The 18,011-nt window shown below is 29.2% G+C and overlaps 3 protein-coding genes across 3 annotated transcripts; all 3 read left to right on the top strand.

Annotated features, from left to right (window-relative positions):
* The first annotated feature begins 2,864 nt into the window (after positions 1 to 2,864).
* LOC141337347 (gamma-glutamylaminecyclotransferase B-like) lies at positions 2,865 to 5,469 on the top strand. The gene is made up of 2 exons (XM_073843141.1): positions 2,865 to 2,975; positions 4,958 to 5,469. Exon 2 carries the CDS (start codon positions 4,980 to 4,982, stop codon positions 5,451 to 5,453), a length of 474 nt encoding a protein of 157 aa, XP_073699242.1. The 5' UTR covers positions 2,865 to 2,975; positions 4,958 to 4,979; the 3' UTR covers positions 5,454 to 5,469.
* Positions 5,470 to 8,542: 3,073 nt separating this feature from the next.
* On the top strand, positions 8,543 to 10,614 carry LOC141337202 (gamma-glutamylaminecyclotransferase C-like). The gene is given in 1 exon segment (XM_073842976.1): positions 8,543 to 10,614. A coding segment is annotated over 1 exon segment (615 nt). The 3' UTR covers positions 9,158 to 10,614.
* A 1,171-nt stretch (positions 10,615 to 11,785) lies between these two features.
* LOC141336674 (gamma-glutamylaminecyclotransferase B-like) lies at positions 11,786 to 17,301 on the top strand. Its single transcript, XM_073842390.1, has 2 exons — positions 11,786 to 11,896; positions 15,005 to 17,301. Exon 2 carries the CDS (start codon positions 15,038 to 15,040, stop codon positions 15,500 to 15,502), a length of 465 nt encoding a protein of 154 aa, XP_073698491.1. The 5' UTR covers positions 11,786 to 11,896; positions 15,005 to 15,037; the 3' UTR covers positions 15,503 to 17,301.
* The last annotated feature ends 710 nt before the right edge of the window (positions 17,302 to 18,011 follow it).

The following is an 18,011-nucleotide window of genomic DNA, read 5'->3' as shown; positions in this document are numbered from 1 at the left end:
GATTAATCGTGATTAATCGTTTGATAGCCCTAGTTTAATTTGATTTGATTCTGGTCAAAATCCTTAAACATTATTAATGTTTTTTTTTTTTAAGTGTTTGTATAACTAATGCCTTTTGTAATAAAAAAAATGCATTATATATAATTTTTAACAAAAATCGTAACATTAATATTTTTTTATTTAATTATATTTTTTTGTCAAAATCCTAATGTTTTTTTCAAGTGTTTGTATAACTACTGCCTTTTGTAATGAAAAAATGCATTATATCATTTTTAACAAAAATCGTAACATTAATTAATATTTTTCATTTAATAATATATTTTTTGTCAAAATCCTAATGTTTTTTTTAATTGTTTGTATAACTAATGCCTTTTGTAATGCAAAAAAAATCCTTATATATTTTTTTTAAATAAAAATCGTAACATTAGTTAATATTTTTTATTTAATTATATATTTTTTTGTCAAAATCCTAATGTTTTTTTTTTTTAGTGTTTGTATAACTAATGCCTTTTGTAATGAAAAAAAAAATTCCTTATATATCATTTTAAATAAAAATCGTAACATTAATTAATATTTTTATTTAATTATATATATATATTTTTTTTGTCAAAATCCTAAAACATTATGGGTTTAAATAAGGAGAAAATCACACATTTTCAGACTTTTGGCCTCATACATGTGTGTTTCTCTGAAGTGTGTTTATTAGGCGACTCAGATTATGTTTGTCAGTCAGACGCTGCTGAGGAGAGACTGATATGCGTGTGTTAAACACGTTAAATCACAGAAGTGTCGTGTGCAGCATATATATGTATAAATCACTGGACAGATGATGTGCCGAAATACAGTAAACGGTTCATTGAACTCCTGTGATGTTTTGCACAGTCAGCCGTTTGGTCATATAATGTGCTCCATCCATCTTTTTCAAGCTCTTAGACTTTTATTAAAATAAGCAAATGTAAATCTCATCTCCTGCTGCGTGAGTCTCAAACGGCGTCCAGAAGCTGAAAAGTCCTGCGGGCGACCACAACATTAATGAGGCCATTTCTCAAAGAATCTGCTCAGCTGGGTTCCTCAAGAGCTTTAGGGTTTTAGAAGAGCCTTTTCTGTACATTTTATGCATCTTAAAGGCCAAAAACATGTTCATCTACAAGTCGCAGAAATTACATTTTATTGCTTTGACAATTATCAGCTGCTGACTACATAGAAAACACTTTTTCTGTGGAGTCAGAGTTTGTAGTTGATGAATAAAAGCATTAATTTATTTGACACCAAACTCTTAAACAGTACTGTGTATTAATCAAAATGTTATTTTAATTTTATTAATAAAATAAAAATATAGAATCTAAAATAAAATAAAGTTTTCAAATTTTATATATATAAATTATACTATGCCTAGATGTTTTTCTTAAAAAAAGAAAAGAAAAAGAAAACAGGAAAAAAATCTTTGAAAAAATATTACACCATAAATCCATTTTATTTCAAACGTTTTTAAAAAAGTGTTACTTATTCAATAAAAGCTTTTGTATAACTAAAATAAATTCAAAATAAATAAAATAAATTGACAAAATAAAAAATAATAAAATAAAATAAAATCATAATATTAGAAAATGTGTAATCTACTTTTTGTAGATTCTGAGATTGCAGAAGATAATTGTTATTTATTGTTATTTAGGTATTTTTCTTTAAAAAATAAAACATCTATAAAAACATTATTCACTATAAATACATTTTATTTTTTTTAAAGCATGTTTTACATATTTATTAAAAGCATATTTAATAAAAGTCTGAGATTGTATTTTTAATCAAATTAATTTGAACATCCAAACTTTATATTTTTAATGAAAATATTTTAATATAATTTTTTATAGTACACCTAGGTATTTTTCTTTTAAAAATAAATAAATAAAAATATCTGAAAAAATATTACAACTTAAATACATTTTACTGAAAATGTTTTAAGAAAATATTTTATTATTTAAATAACAAATAAAATTAATTAAAATAAATCATAACATTAGAAGCTTTTTTTCAAATATAAAATGAGTTTTTTACAGTACACCTAGGTAATTGTCTTTTAAAAAAATCTCCAAAAAAATTACACCATAATTTTATTTAAAATGTTTTAGAAAATGTTTTACATATTTATTAAAAGCTTTTGTATAACTAAAATATAAAATAAATCATAACATTAGAAGATGTGTCACTTTATTTTGTCACAATATTTTTTGAGGTTGAGTATTATTTTATAAAATTAATTCCAAACATATTTTAAATATAAAATTATTTTTTATAGTACACCTAGGCATTTTTCTTTAAAAATAAATAAATAAATAAATAAATAAAAAATCTCAAAAAAAATTACAACATAAATACATTTTATTTAAAATGTTTTAATAGAATGTTTAATTTATTTATTGACTGAAGAACTAAAGAAGTTTTAATAGTTTTTATAAAACTAATTTGAACATCCAGAGTTTGTTTTTATTTAATTTAATGTTTTATTTTATTTTATTTTTATTCTTAAAGGCACCAGAAAATGTGTTTATTTCACCTTATCCTAAAAAATATATTAATTTATTTTAAGCTTTTTATGTCGTCTATACCCCCAATAACACCAAAATCTTTCATTTTTCCAGTGAAGTACCAATATTGTACTCTCAGAGGCTTTTTGACCTTTCCTCAGTTAGTTACTGTATTGAATACACAGACTGACCACTAGATAGCGCCAATATAACAGTAAACAGCACATACTGGAACTGATCCTCTGTCAGTTTAGTACTCAAAAAGACCTACGAATAGAAATGATGCACATTACTAAACCCCGCCCCTCCCTCAGGTCACGTGATGTCACCACACACAAACACGGAAGTTTTCGTAGAAGTCCATTGAAGACTGTTTCATCAGCAGTTCAGTCCTAATTTCTCCCAAGCTTACAATCTGATTTTAGGTTAATGAAAGGATCCATTATATTACCGGTAAGAGAAACTGTTTTCTTCTGGTTTTGGTGTTTATTGAATGGTGATGCATTGTCATCACTGATTTAATATCATAATGTGTTGCTCTGTTTTCATATGAACTGTATTGAATTTCTGAGCATCTGCAGTTTTACGTTTTACGAAAAAAAAAAACGTAAGCAAACATTAAATTTGTGTTTATGTGATCAACATCTAATTGTGAGATTTGTATTTAACATTTGATGTGTACGTAAGCTTTTATTGTATTAAATATTATACATAAATATGCATGTAAACACACACGAAACATATATTTAGCTAATTTATTTCCTTGTATAGACCTTTTTCCTGAGTAAACGATGAGCGCCGCCATTACGAATTCTAACGTCAGATTGAATCACTGATCTATATAATGTTCTCTATTATAGATCAGTGGATTGAATGCTTTTCTGTTCCGGTTTCCATAGTAACCCATTCAAATAGCGTCCATGTGTTTTTAATGTAGCTAATGTCCGCTGCTTCGTGTCATCTACACACTCATTAAAGTGAGGCACTGACAAATGACGGTCATTGCGACATTGCCAAGTGATGGCGCTATGGAGCCATGTGCTTTTTAAAAACATTTTAATAGGTTTAACAATTGTTTTATTAGCTCGGAATATACCCTAATTTGACTAGAAACAATGCAGACCGGAAATGCAAAGCATTCTTTCAGTTAAGAGTCGGACTTACTTCCGTGTTCAGGAAAAAGGTCTATACAAGTCAGAGATTTGCTTTTATTTTGCTTTATTTTATTATTTTATTTTAAAGTGCTGAGTTTCCAGTTTTCAGCTTTATTTATTCGTTCTTCTTTCTTAAGTAAGGTTATATAAATAAATTAATAAATTTTTAAATGCTTATTTATGTTTTTATGACAATGGGTTTATTTATTTCACGTGAGTGACAAATGTGTGAAAGCCTGGAAATTTTATATTCTATTTTATTTTATTTTATTTAGAAAAGCCTGGAAGGGCTATTTTATTTTTATATTTAAAAATAAATAAATAAATAAATATATTATTTTTATTATATTTTAATATTTTATTTTTTATTTGTTTTTAATTTCCTACACATTTGTACTGTATATGTAAAAAAAAAAATGTTATGTGTTAGCCAAATGAAAATGGCTGTATAAACATGTCAGCTTTTTTTTTTCTTCTTCTTCTTTTAGTGGGCAAAGACTATATAAAATCATACAAATATTTATACACTTTGTTGCCTAATATTTACAGGATTTCAAGTCCCCCAGTATCAAAAAATCTGCATTTTATATAATTAATAAATTACATTAAACAAGAACATTTGCTTACTTTACCAATTTATCTAATGCTTGACATATCATTAATTAAATATTCAGTAATATAGTGTTTATTTTCTAAGTGACAAATGTGTGAAAGCCTGGGAAGTTTATTTTATTGTATTTTATTTCGTTTAGTTTTTTTTTTTTTTTTAAAGCCTGGAAGGGTTTATTCTATTTTATTTCATGCAGAAAAGCCTGGAAGGGCTATTTCATATTTATAAAATAAGATTAAATAAATTACATTTACAATACATTTTACATTACATTTTAAGTTACATTAAACGAGAAGAAATGTGTGAAACTGTTGTTTTATTTTATTTTAGTTTTTATTTTTTTTCCCAGAAAAAGTTTGATTTGATATCGATGTAGATGCAGAAAGGGCTATTCAATTTTTGTTTTTCCCTACACATTTGTTTGTAAAAATGAAAATGGCTGTATGAATATGTCAGCATTTTAAGCGGCCAAAGATTATATAAAATCATACAAATGTTTATACACTTTGTTGCCTAATATTTGCAGGGTTCTCCACAGAAAATCCAAATCCAAGTCATTGAAATCATGTAGATTGATTTATCATGAGAACACAGGGTTATTTTCTGTCAGTGTTTAATTAAGTAATTGTGAATGCTAATGAAGTGTTTGTTTCTCCACGGATCGTTGTCAGTGTCATCTGTCCTGTGGTTCACATGGCTCATATCTTCGTCTACGGCACGCTGAAGAAAGGCCAGCCCAACTACTTCAGGATGGAGGACGCTGACAAGGGTCAGGCCGAGTTCCTCGCTCACGCTCGAACCGTAGAGCAATACCCGCTCGTGATCGCCACAAAATACAACATTCCCTTCCTGCTCAACGTGCCTGGGAAGGGTCAGCGTGTCTATGGCGAGCTCTACAATGTCGACCAGAAGATGCTGGAGTTTTTGGACAAGTTTGAAGGCTGTCCTCAGAGGTATCAGCGCACAGAGGTCCGGCTGGAGGTGCAGGACGGGAACGGTGAAGGAGAAAACAAACTGAAGCCTGGAAGCATCGTGGAGGCGTTTATGTACAGCACAACTGCATACCAGCCTGATTGGCTCCAGAACCCAACATATGAGAATTATAATGCGTACGGTAATCCTGGACTAAACTATGTACTTCCTGAGGACAGAAGTACTGAGTTATGACTGTAATGATCCAAAATAATATTTTACAGACCTGTCAGTGTCAGGACAGTTTACCATTTAGATGTGCACGTATATATATATAGATGCGATTGAGATAGAAAGATAGAGAGACTGAGATTGAGATATATAGATATAGGTTGTTGCCTTTATGCTAAGGAACAAATCTCAAAATGTTTTAAGTAAGTGACAAAAAAATGCAATCAAAGTTGAACTTGGGTCATTTTTTTTATGTCAAATGTGTCTATAACTTTAAAACACACTCTGAGAACACAGAAACATTGGTGGGATTGTCTGAAATATGTACGCTACAGTATATTATTATGATTTAATAGGCATTCTAGATCAATTTCTGATGATTTACATTTGCACTTCAGTTTACTGGCATTCTGCAAGTGTTCGTTTTGGATTTCTATCTGATGTGGTATCAGGTCCTACCATAAAAAGCACCAGGACAGATTTGTAAGAAAATGGACTTTGAAAAAACTGCAAAAGATTCACTGGGAAACTGGAAGCAATCTATTATAATATATAAAAAATGATTGACTCATCTTGAATAAATGTAGTGCACTAGCAGAACACTCCAGTACTGTATATCTAGATATCAGGTGTATTTGTACATGTGCCGTACTTCTGTTTTTGTTGTATTCGAAAATATGCTGTAGAAGTGTTTATTAGGGAGTTTTCTAAAGTGCACTTTAAAATAAAATCATTAATTCAGAATGTTTTTGTAACGTGGCAATGGAGTTGAGGATCCGAATGTTGGCTTTATTTAATCAAGTTGTGTTCAAACAGGCAGGGCTGAACGGCAAACAATTAAAAACAGCAAACGACTAAAAACAAAGTTAACAGCCAAAGGTCAAAAACAGGCAAGGAAACAATTTGAGGCTAAAGACAAATATACTATACTCAGCAATGAGTCTGTGAGAGTGTCCAACTCAAATAGTCCTCCTGATTGGAAAAAAGGTGTTATAGGTGTGAGAATTAGTTCCTAGGCTGAGGGTTATGGGAAATGAAGTCCAGAGTTTTCCGTATCTTTCATATTGTAATGTTTGGCCAAGAACTTCCTTCAGATTAATTTTGTTTGGATTGGAAACCGATTAAACACACATTTATTTCATAAACTTAGGTTCTTACTATTTATGATATTAATATTTTTTTTAAATATGTGTTTTCATGTGTAAAATATATTCAAATGAGGGTAACATTTAAGATGTATTTTAAAGTAATTTCACAGGTTAATTGCTATTTAACTTGTAAATTTTCAAATTTCCTTATGTTCTCACTTGTAGAGGTCAATACTTGATAAGATTTATGGGCATTAAATTATAGAATGGGTTTATCCCATCCAGCAAAAAATAAATAAACATGTTCCTCTTATATGTTATATAATATTATGCTAGTTATATTAGTTCTGCTTTTGTTTAGTTTTTTAATTGCTTGCTTTGTTATTTAAGGATATTCACACACACACACACACACACACACACACACACACACACACACACACACACACTATATTGTCAAAAGTATTGGGACACCCCATTTTAATGAACAGGTTTGACTACTTTAGTACAAATCTTAATCTTTAAGAATGTTGTAATTAGTTTAGTTATTTGCATTTGTGTACAGTTTTTGTTGTTGTAATTTAGTTCTTTCATTCATTTCTTATATGTATTTTTAATTTATTTTAATCTTGTGTAATGAAGTACTAAACTAAATAAAAAAATGTGAGAGAGACCACTGGTGGTGAGAGGGAGGAACAGCAGATAATTAATTAATCTGCTAATAAACAGTTTAAAATACTTACATTTTTATTGTATTTATAGGAGCCTGTAATGTATAATTCTCTTTTTGCTGTGATATCTGATTTCTATTGTATTTCTAGTGATTTAGTACATACAGTACAAAGTTTGTTTATATCAAACCCATCCCTCAATCATATCATAATTACGTAATTTCCTCATTTTCATAATCTGAAAGGCGGAAGTGTCTCACTTTAAGCAGTTCGTTCAGTCGACAAACCTGTTATGAAAAGAAACCTGCTTCCTGTGTTTCCCAAAAATCACAGGTTGACCTTTGGATAATGAAGAGGTCCATTATATTAGCGGTAAGACAAACCGTTTTGTTGTGTTTGTTAGATTTGTCCTCTTTTCCTCGCTTTTAAGTAGTTTATAGCCTACATGCTGGTGCGAATTTTACTTTCGCTTTTAAATGAGCGGAAATTGTGCGTCAGTTGCTCGAATAGACAACAACAAAACAGTAAAACAACGAACTCTCTAAATTAAACATAGATCTTTTATTAACAAAACGAATTAAGATACACCATAATAGGCATAACACAATATAACAAATAAAAAATGGCCGTTTAAATATGTCATACATAATTTAGTGGGTGATGTAAAGTAATAAAAATGTTTAAACACTTATTTCTGTTCTTATGAGAATTAAATTATTTAGCTGTTTTATTTGCTTGCATATAAGTGACAAATGTATGAAAGCCTAGAAGGTCTGTTTTGTTTTATTTATTTGTATTTTATTTTACTTAAATTGCTGAGTTTCCTACAGATTTATTTTATTATTTTTTTATTTGTTTTATGTATAAAAGCTAATATTTTATTTTATTTTATTTATTATTTTTCTTTGAAGTGCTGAGTTTCCTACAGCTTTATTTCTGCTGTGGGCAAGTAATGTATTTGTTATGTGAGCAAAACTTTAATTTATTATATTTTTTTTATATATAAAATCATTAAAATTAATATACAAATATACAATTATTTGTTCTTATGTCAATAAGATTATTTAGTGGTTTATTTTCTTGCATGCAAGTGAGAAATATATAAAAGCCTGTTTTTATTTATTTTTATTTTATTTTATTTATTTTTTTATTTGTTTGTTTTTAATGATATAAAATCATTAAAATGTTTATACATTTATTTGTTCTTATGTCAATAAAATTATCTAGCTGCTTGCAGCTGCATTATATTTTATTGTTATTTATTTATTTGTTTGTCTGTTTTTAATTAAATAAAATCATTAAAATGTTTATACATTTATTCATTTATGTATATTTAATTATGAATGCTAATGAAATGTCTCTTTCTCTACAGCTCATTATCAGTGTGGTCTGTCCTGTGGTTCACATGCATCATGTCTTCGTCTACGGCACGCTGAAAAAAGGCCAGCCAAACGACTCTGAGATGAAGAATACTGCCAACGGTCAGGCTGAGTTCCTTGTTCACGCTCGAACCGTAGAGCCATAACCCCTCGTGATCGGCACTGAATACAACATCCCCTTCCTGCTCAACAAGCCCGGGATGGGTCATCGTGTCTACGGTGAGATCTACCGCGTGGACCAGAAGATGCTGGAGTTTCTGGACCGGTTTGAAGAATGTCCTGAGTGGTACCAGCGTACCAAGGTCCAGCTGGAGGTGCAGGATGGGGACAGTGACGATGAAAGCACACTGAAGCCTGGAAGCATTGTGGAAGCGTTTGTGTATACCAAGACTACATGTGAGGACAAGTGGCTCCGGAAAACAACATATGAGAGTTATGATTCGAACGGTGATCACGGACTGCAATATATAGACAGTGACAGCATGCCTACACCGGACACGAGTGACACAACACGACAAAATACAACAGAAATCATTTTCCACACTGAATGTGATGTGTTGCAAAATGACACGACAAATCCCCAACAATAAACTGCTTTATTTAGTTGCATCCAATGTAGATAGAGTGCGACACAGAAAGCATGAGCATTGAGGCAGGGTTCAAAATTAGCATTTTACTACACCTTCCAGTGCTACGTAAATGCACTTATCTTGCATTTTTTATTTTTATATATAAATAACTTTTATGTGAATGATTTTTTACGTTTTTATATATGTTGTTTTGTTATATTTTTTTTTAGAATACATTAGGACATTTAAATATGTGCTAGTTTTTGATTGGTTGTAGTCTTAATGTCTCTCAGGGAAGCCTGTTACAACAAAATTACTGCTGTGGGCAAGGACAAATAGTGTTTAATTTCATTTCATTTAATTTAATTTCATTTTATAAACTCATTAAAAGTATTATACAAATATGCAATATTTGTTCTTATGCCAATAAAATATTTAGCTGTTTATTTTCTAGCATGCAATTGACAAATATATAAAAGCCTGTTATTTTATTTTATTTTGTTTTATTACAACACGATTATTGTTCTAATGTCAATAAGGTTATTTAGCTGTCTATTTCCTTGCATGCAAGTGACAAATCTATAAAAACCTTCCAGTGTTATGTAAATGTACTTATCTTGAATTTTTTAATTTTATATATAAATATAACTTTTATGTGAATGATTTTTTACGTTTTTATATATGTTGTTTTGTTATATATTTTTAGAAGACAATAGAACATTTAAATATGTGCTAGTTTTTGATTGGTTGTGTTCTTAATGTCTCTATGGGAAGCCTATTACTACAAAATCACTGCTGTGGGCAAGGACAAATAATGTATTTGGTATGTGAGCAAAACTTTTAATTAAATTTAATTTAATTTAATTGTATAAACTCATTAAAAGTATTATACAAATATGCAATTATTTGTTCTTATGCCAATAAGATATTTAGCTGTTTATTTTCTAGCATGAAAATGACATATATAAAAGCCTGTTATTTTATTTTATTTTGTTTTATTACAACACAATTATTTTTTCTACTGTTAATAAGGTTATTTAGCTGTCTATTTCGTTGCATGCAAGTGACAAATCTATAAAAACCTTCCAGTGTTACGTAAATGTAATTATTTTGCTTATATATATATATATATATATATATATATATATATATATATATATATACACACACACACACACACACACACATAAATATAACTTCTATATGAATGTTTTTTTTTTTTACAATTTTATATACATTGGTTTGTTTTGTTATTTTTTTAGAAGACAATAGAAAGTAGAAAATGTACTAGTTTTTGATTGATTGTAGTCGTCATGTTTCTCAGGGAAGTCTGTTACAACAAAATTATGGTGACATTGTGATTTTGTTATCCTAGTTATGGCATATTCAGGTGTGGGATATTTCATAACACACACAAAAAAATCTTCATCTGTTTACATTTGCACTTCAGTATCTGATCATTGAGTTTAATAAATAATTTTTTCCTGCAATTAAATTTGTGTATATGGATTTATTCTGAACATATTCATGCACTTTCATATGTCCATATTGTGCTATGTTTTTATTTTCAAATATGCATTAAGAAAGACTTAAAATACCTCAGATGCTTTAAAAGGATTAAAGAGAATAATTTTTAGCACTTTTTTGTTTTTCTTGTTTACCACGACTAAATAATGACTAACTATGAGTACTGAATAATATATCTAAAAATGACAGCTTGTGCAAAAAAATACTGATTATTTTACTTAAAAAAAAAAAAAAAAAAAAAAAAAAAATATATATATATATATATATATATATATATATATATATATTCATTTTTAAAGTAAAATATTCAGTTTTTAAAATTAAAATCTTACAATTTTACTAGCTAATGGAATTTATTAATGTATTTGCATTACAATAATGGAATTTTTGGGCCAAATTGTCATGAAAATGAAAGAACAGACGTACACAATAGTCACTTTTTGTACTATTATTTTAATGCATTTTTAATTATTTCCAGTGTAATGCCAAATAATGCAATGTGTATCATGTTATATCCTTATAACTATCACGCTCATGTTGAGAAGATTTTTAAGGTTTTTTAGATGTTTTTAAAGTTTAAATTTTTAAAGTTTTTAAGATGTATTGTCATTGAAAACAAAAACCATACATCACTATCTTGCTACCTGTCTGTATAGCAAACCTCTAAAAGTAAGGGTTTTGCAATTACAAAACGAAAAAGAAAAAACTTTTGTCATTTGTAAGTATTAGTAGTAAATTCAGTGTATTAAAATAGCAATATTAATTAATTTACTAATAAAGCAATTATTTTTGATTAATAACATATTAATAGGCACAGCTTATTCAATTACATTAAAATATTAGTCTGTGTTAATTGTAAAATTGTGTAATATTTTAATTTTAGTAATTAATATTAGCTATTAAACAAGTAATTTAAAACATACTTTTGTTTATGTTCTATTTATATTAGGCTACTGTGATTCGCTTGATGCTTCGTTTCTTTGATCTAATGTTAATCTGCTGTGAGATCTGATTTCTACTGTATTTCTACTTCAATACAAATAAAAAGTATTATGTTTTTACCAAGCCCCGCCCATCTCTCACACGTCATGATTACGTCAAGTTCCTCATTTGGAAGGAAGTCCATTGCGACTAGCTGCAGTTCGGACAGTTGACAAACCTGTTTCTTCCCGGCTTTCCTCAAACTCACAGCTTGATCCTTATTCAATTAAAGGATCCGTTATATATATAGCGGTAAGATTATACGAGTTTATTTGCTCAATGTTGCTCTGTTTTCATATAATCTGCGGTCATATCTGATCATCTACCTTAGCTTGAATAGAATCAAAGTCCATTGAAACTTTATTATCTGAGATCATGAACGTCAAAACTCGATGATAGTCGTTTTATTTACAATGCATGTCTTTTATTTTGCATGCTTTAATCTATATATTAAGATGTATATGTAATGTATTTTTTATTTTATTAATAAGTTTCCTACAACTTTATTTTTGTGTTCAAAATCGTATTTGGTTTGTGAACAAAATTAAATTAGCTAAATTTATACTTATTTAGTGGGCAAAGGTGATATAAAATCATTAAAATGTTCACACAATGATTTGTTCTTCACCGAAAAAAATATTTATTTTTAAGGTAAGTGGTTGCAATCAATTTATTTTAGCTACATTTACATAAGCAAATTAAGTTGACTAACCTTCAACATTTTTTTTTACTTAAATGCAGCTAAAATAAATTGATTGCAACCACTTACCTTAATAAAATTTAGTAATTTCAATTTTTTTTTTTTTAGTATTATGTCAATGAGATTATGCAGATATTTATTTCCTTCCATTGAGGAGACAAATGTAGTCCTACATTCCTGAGTTTCCTACGGCTTAATTTCTGCTTTGTGAAACAGGAAAAAATATTTTTCCTTTATGCCAAACATATTTACTATAGTAAGTAAAAATCATGTTCCATGATGATATTTTGTAAGTTTCCAACCATAAATATATATATATATATATATATATATATATATATATATATATATATATATATATATATATATATATACAGTATATATATATACAGTATATATATATATATATATATATATATATATATAATTTGATTAGTAATATGCATTGCTAAGAACTTCATTTGGACAACTTTAAAGGCTATTTTCTTAATATTTATATGTTTTTGCACCCTCAGATTTCAGATTTTTAAATAGTTGTTCATTAAAAAAAAGAAAAGAAAAAAAAGTTACAATTCTAAAAACGGCCTATTTTTCATGCAGAAAATATGTATTTATTCTTCTATAAATATGCTTGTAGCTTTGGTGCAAATGTATTTTTTCCCTTTTTAATATTCTAATAATATTTCCCCCAAATTTTCACTTTTTATACAGTAATGAAAATCATAGTTTTTTAATTAGCCAAATATTGTATCCTAACAAACCATACATCAATGTAAAGCTTATTTATTCAGCTAAAGTTTTCTGTATTATTCCTCAATTTAGACCCTTATCACTAATTTTGTGGTCCAGGGTCACTTATTTTAATGTGATATAAAATCATAAAAATGTTCATACATTTTGCTGTCCAATATTTTTTTTTTCAGACACAGTCCCTTAGTATTAAGATTTTTTCATTTGCTTGGGTTTAGTTCTTATTTGTTTTTGTTTTTTCTCAAAACAATAAGTTCAGATATTTGAACAATACGTTTCTTATTGATTTAGGCAAATTGCACGTGTTTTGGCACGTGTGCAAATGGTTAAGTACAATTGATCAAAACTGATAAGTTGATTCTCAGTGAAACAAGTAAGTAAAATGTATTTATAAAGCACATTTGAATTTAGCATTGCACTGACCAAAGTGCTGAACATAACCCACACAACAAAATTATAAAATAAAGATAAAATGACAAAAATGTCTCCTTTTAATTTAAGTCGTGACAGAGGGACATGTAAAGTAAGCTTTATTAGCTGACCTGAGTGACTTAGGTGTGGAGTGCAAATAAATAAGTTCAGAAATATAAGACGGGGCTTTTCCATTTAGAGCGTCAAAACAATAAGCAAAATCTTAAACTGAATTTTTAAAAAAGACAGGAAACCAATGAAGGGAAAACTGATGAAATATGATCCCGTTTTTTGGTGCCTGTTAACAGTCTAGCCGCTGCATTCTGAACTATCTGCAGATGTGCCAATAAAGACTGTGGTGATAAAATTGTGAATCGTGATATTTAAAAAAAAAAAAAAATAAATAAATAAAAAGGTGATATTTTTTGCCATATCACCCACCCCTAATGTTAATAAAGCGTCTCTTTCTCCATATATCATTGTCAGTGTCATCTGTCCTGTGGTTCACATGGCTCTTGTTTTCAATCAGCAATGCATATTAAGAATCAAAAGGTTTTGATATATTTACTGTAGGACATTTACAAAATATATATTTGTGGAACATAATATCTGGAATATGATTTTCAAATATATCAAAACTTAATTTTTGATTAGTCATATGCATGGCCAAGAACTTAATTTAGACAACTATAAAGGTGACTTTCTCAAATATTTGATTTTTTTGAACCCTCATATTCCAGATTTTCAAATAGTTGTATCTCAGCCAAATATTGTCTTATCCTGACAAACCATGTATCAATGGAAAGCATTGTTTATTCAGCTTTCAGATGATGTATAAATCTCAATTTCGAAAAATATTGAAACTTATGACAGGTTTTGTGGTCCAGGGTCACAAATACTCATGCAAAAATAAAAAATTAAAATTAAGAAAATCACCTTTAAAGTTGTTCAAATGAAGTTCTTAGCAATGCATATTACTAATTAAAACTTAAGTTTTGATATATTTACGCTACACTGTAAAAAGTTTTCACCAGTTTCAACTTAATAACTTCAGTTTAGCAGCTGCATTAAAATTTTAAGTTAAATCAACTTAAAACTACAATTCATTTCAACTCACAGCAATAAAATGAGTTAAAATGACTTAAATTATTGAGTTGAGCTAAAATTACTTGTACTTTTAAGTTGATTTAACTTAAAATGTTAATGCAGCTGCTAAACTGAAGTTAAGTTGAATCTTGAAAACTTTTTACAGTGTAGGAATTCTAAAAAAGACAGGAAACCAATGAAGGGACGCTAAAACTGACGAAATATGATCCCGTTTTTTGGTGCCAGATAACAGCCTAGCCGCTGCGTTCTGAACTATGTGCAGACGTGTCAATAAAGACTGGTGATAAAATTGTGAATCGTGATATTTCTAAAAATAAAATAAAAACGTGATATGATATATTTTTGCCATATCGCCCACCCCTAATGCTAATAAAGCGTCTCTTTCCCCATAGATCATTGTCAGTGTCATCTGTCCTGTGGTTCACATGGCTCTTGTTTTCATGTACGGCACGCTGAAGAAGGACCAGCCCAATTATATCAGAATGCAGGACCCTGCAAACGGTCAGGCTGAGTTCCTCGCTCGCGCTCGAACCGTAGAGAAATACCCGCTTGTGATCGGCACTGAATGGAACATTCCCTTCCTGCTCAACAAGCCCGGGATGGGTCAGCGTGTCCATGGTGAGATCTACCGCGTGGACCAGAAGATGCTGGAGTTTCTGGACAAGTTTGAAGGCTGTCCTGAGTGGTACAAGCGCATCAAGGTTAAGCTGGAGGTGCAGGACAGAGCTGGTGAAGGAGAAAACACACTGAAGCCTGGAAGCATCACAGAGATTGATGTGTATGTCAAGACTTCATATGAGCCAGAGTGGCTCCAGAAACCAACATATGAGAGTTATGATACAAACGGTGATCATGGACTGAAATATAACGATCAAGTGGAAAAACAATAGTTTTATGCTGAGATTCATACAAATACAAATACACTAGATTTCGATATTCTATTTACTTTCACAATCGTGTTCAATGAATTTTATAATATTTGAAGTGCTGACTTTCCTACACTCTTAAAACTCTCAAAAGGTTCTTAGAAGAACCATTTTTGCTTCCACAAAGAACCATCTCTTTCTTACCTTTTTATAACCTGAAGAACCGTCTTTCACCACAAATAACCTTTTGTGAAACAGAAAGGTTCTTCAGATGTTAAAGGTTCTTTAAGGAAACATTTAGACGAAAAAGGTTCTTCTATGGCATCGTGAAGCACCTTTAGTTTTAAGAGTGTATAGGACTAAAATGATTTTTTGACATTGAATGTCAGCTCATTTATGTGATTTACATTTACACTCCAGTATTTGCTCAGCAAGTGTTAATTTTGGACCCAGATTTTAATGTGGTATCATATTAATGTGATATATAAATATGTGGTACCTGGATAAAAGGTGAAAGTGAGATTTATAGATTATCTGAACGCTGAAGAAATAAGCTTTCCATTGGTGTACAGTTTGTTAGTACAGGACAATATGTGGCAATCTGAGGGTGCAAAAAAATCTAAATGTTGTGAAAATCGCCTTTAAAGTTGTCCAAATGAAGTTATTAGCAATGCATATTACTAATCAAAAATTAAGTTTTGATATATTTACAGTAGGAAATGTAAAAGATTGACACTTATGACTGGTTTTGTGATCCAGGGTCACAAATACTCATGCAAAAAAAAAAAAAAAAAAAATTGAGAAAATCACCTTTTAAAGTTGTTCAAATGAAATTCTTAGCAATGCATATTACTAATTAAAAATTAAGTTTTGATATATATACAGTAAAAAATGTACAAAATATCTTTATGGAACATGATCTTTACTTAATATCCTATATATATTTATGATTTTCATATATATTAAAAGTAATTTTTTAAATTAGTAATATGCATGGCCAATAACTTAATTTAGACAACTTTAAAGGCGATTTTCTCAATACTTTTGACTTTTTTCACCCTAAGATTCCAGATATTCAAATAGTCGTATCCCAGCCAAATATTGTCCGATCCTAACAAACCATACGTCAATGGAAAGCATTGTTTCTTCAGCTTTTAAATATGTATAAATCTCTGACACTTATGACTGGTTTTGTGGTACAGGGTCACAAATATTGAGAAAATCTCCTTTAAAGTTGTTCAAATGAAGTTCTTAGCAATGCATATTACTAATCAAAAATTACGTTTTGATATATTTACGCTACACTGTAAAAAGTTTTCACCAGTTTCAACTTAAAAACTTAAATTCAGCAGCTGCCTTAAAATTTTAAGTTAAATCAACTTAAAACTACAATTCATTTCAGCTCACAGCAATAAAATTAGTTACTTGTACTTTTAAGCTGATTTAATTTATGAGTTAAAATTACTTGTACTTTTAAGTTGATTTAACTTAAAGTTTTAATGCAGCTGCTAAACAGAAGTTTTTAAGTTGAAACTGGTGAAAACTTTTTACAGTTTGGCATAAAAGAAAAATCAATAATTTTGACCCATACAATGTATTTTTGGCTGGATTGCTTTTGTGGTCCAGGGTCACAAAAACTATAGTAAACAGTAAAAGAAACTGAGAACAATCCATTATAATAGCCTATATAAAATATTATGAACTCTTAATCTTGAATAAATGTAGTGCAAAACACCCCGGTACTGTATATCAGATGTATGCTGTATAAGTGTTTGTTATTATGAGTCTAAATGGCACTTTACAATAAAATCATTCATTCAGAATGTCTTCATTTTTGTTTGTTTTTTCAAAGCAATGTAAATGACGACAAATGCACATCTGTATATATATGGATTTGTTTATTCTGAACATATTCACGCACTGTCAAACATACATTTCTGCCAACATATAATCCATACTGTGATTTTTTTTAATATATATAATATATATATGCATTAAGAAAGAATTAAAATGCTCCAAATGCTTAAAAAAAGATTAAAGAGAAGAATTTTGGCACTCAAGCAGTTCGACAAAAGGCAGCCGGCTTCCTTCGTTTTTTTTTTTTTGTGTTTGTTTGTTTGTTTTTGTTGCACCATGACAGAATAATGGCTAACTATGAGGGACTGTGTACTGATCCCTCACAAAACTAGTGTGGAGCGCTTCACAGTTAGTATCAAAACTCGTATAAAAATGACATCCTACAAAAGAAAGGTTAGAGAGCGGTACAAATGCTTGAAGGCAGCATGTGCTGTACGTCTCAGGCCTAAAACATTACAAATCCGGCTTGTGCATAGACGTGGTCTACGGGACGACAAGGTCATTTCACCCCAAAATTAAAAGAAAAAAAAAATAATTTTTAAGAATTTTTTCAAGATTTTTCCCCCTTGTAACATTTCATGATAAATTAATCGTTTTAAATGATTAAAATCATTTTTTAAAAATTTAAATCAGAATAAATTCTGCACAACTAACAAATGTATGTAACTTATGTAAA

Source organism: Garra rufa, chromosome 6, assembly GCF_049309525.1.
Source record: "Garra rufa chromosome 6, GarRuf1.0, whole genome shotgun sequence".
Taxonomy (NCBI): domain Eukaryota; kingdom Metazoa; phylum Chordata; class Actinopteri; order Cypriniformes; family Cyprinidae; genus Garra; species Garra rufa.
Note: the sequence above shows the minus strand (reverse complement) of the source record. Positions and strands in the feature narration are given on the sequence as shown.

Coding starts and splice junctions, on each gene's coding strand:
- LOC141336674 (XM_073842390.1), top strand. CDS start 15,038: ATGGCTCTTGTTTTCATGTACGGCACGCTGAAGAAGGACCAGCCCAAT.
- LOC141337347 (XM_073843141.1), top strand. CDS start 4,980: ATGGCTCATATCTTCGTCTACGGCACGCTGAAGAAAGGCCAGCCCAAC.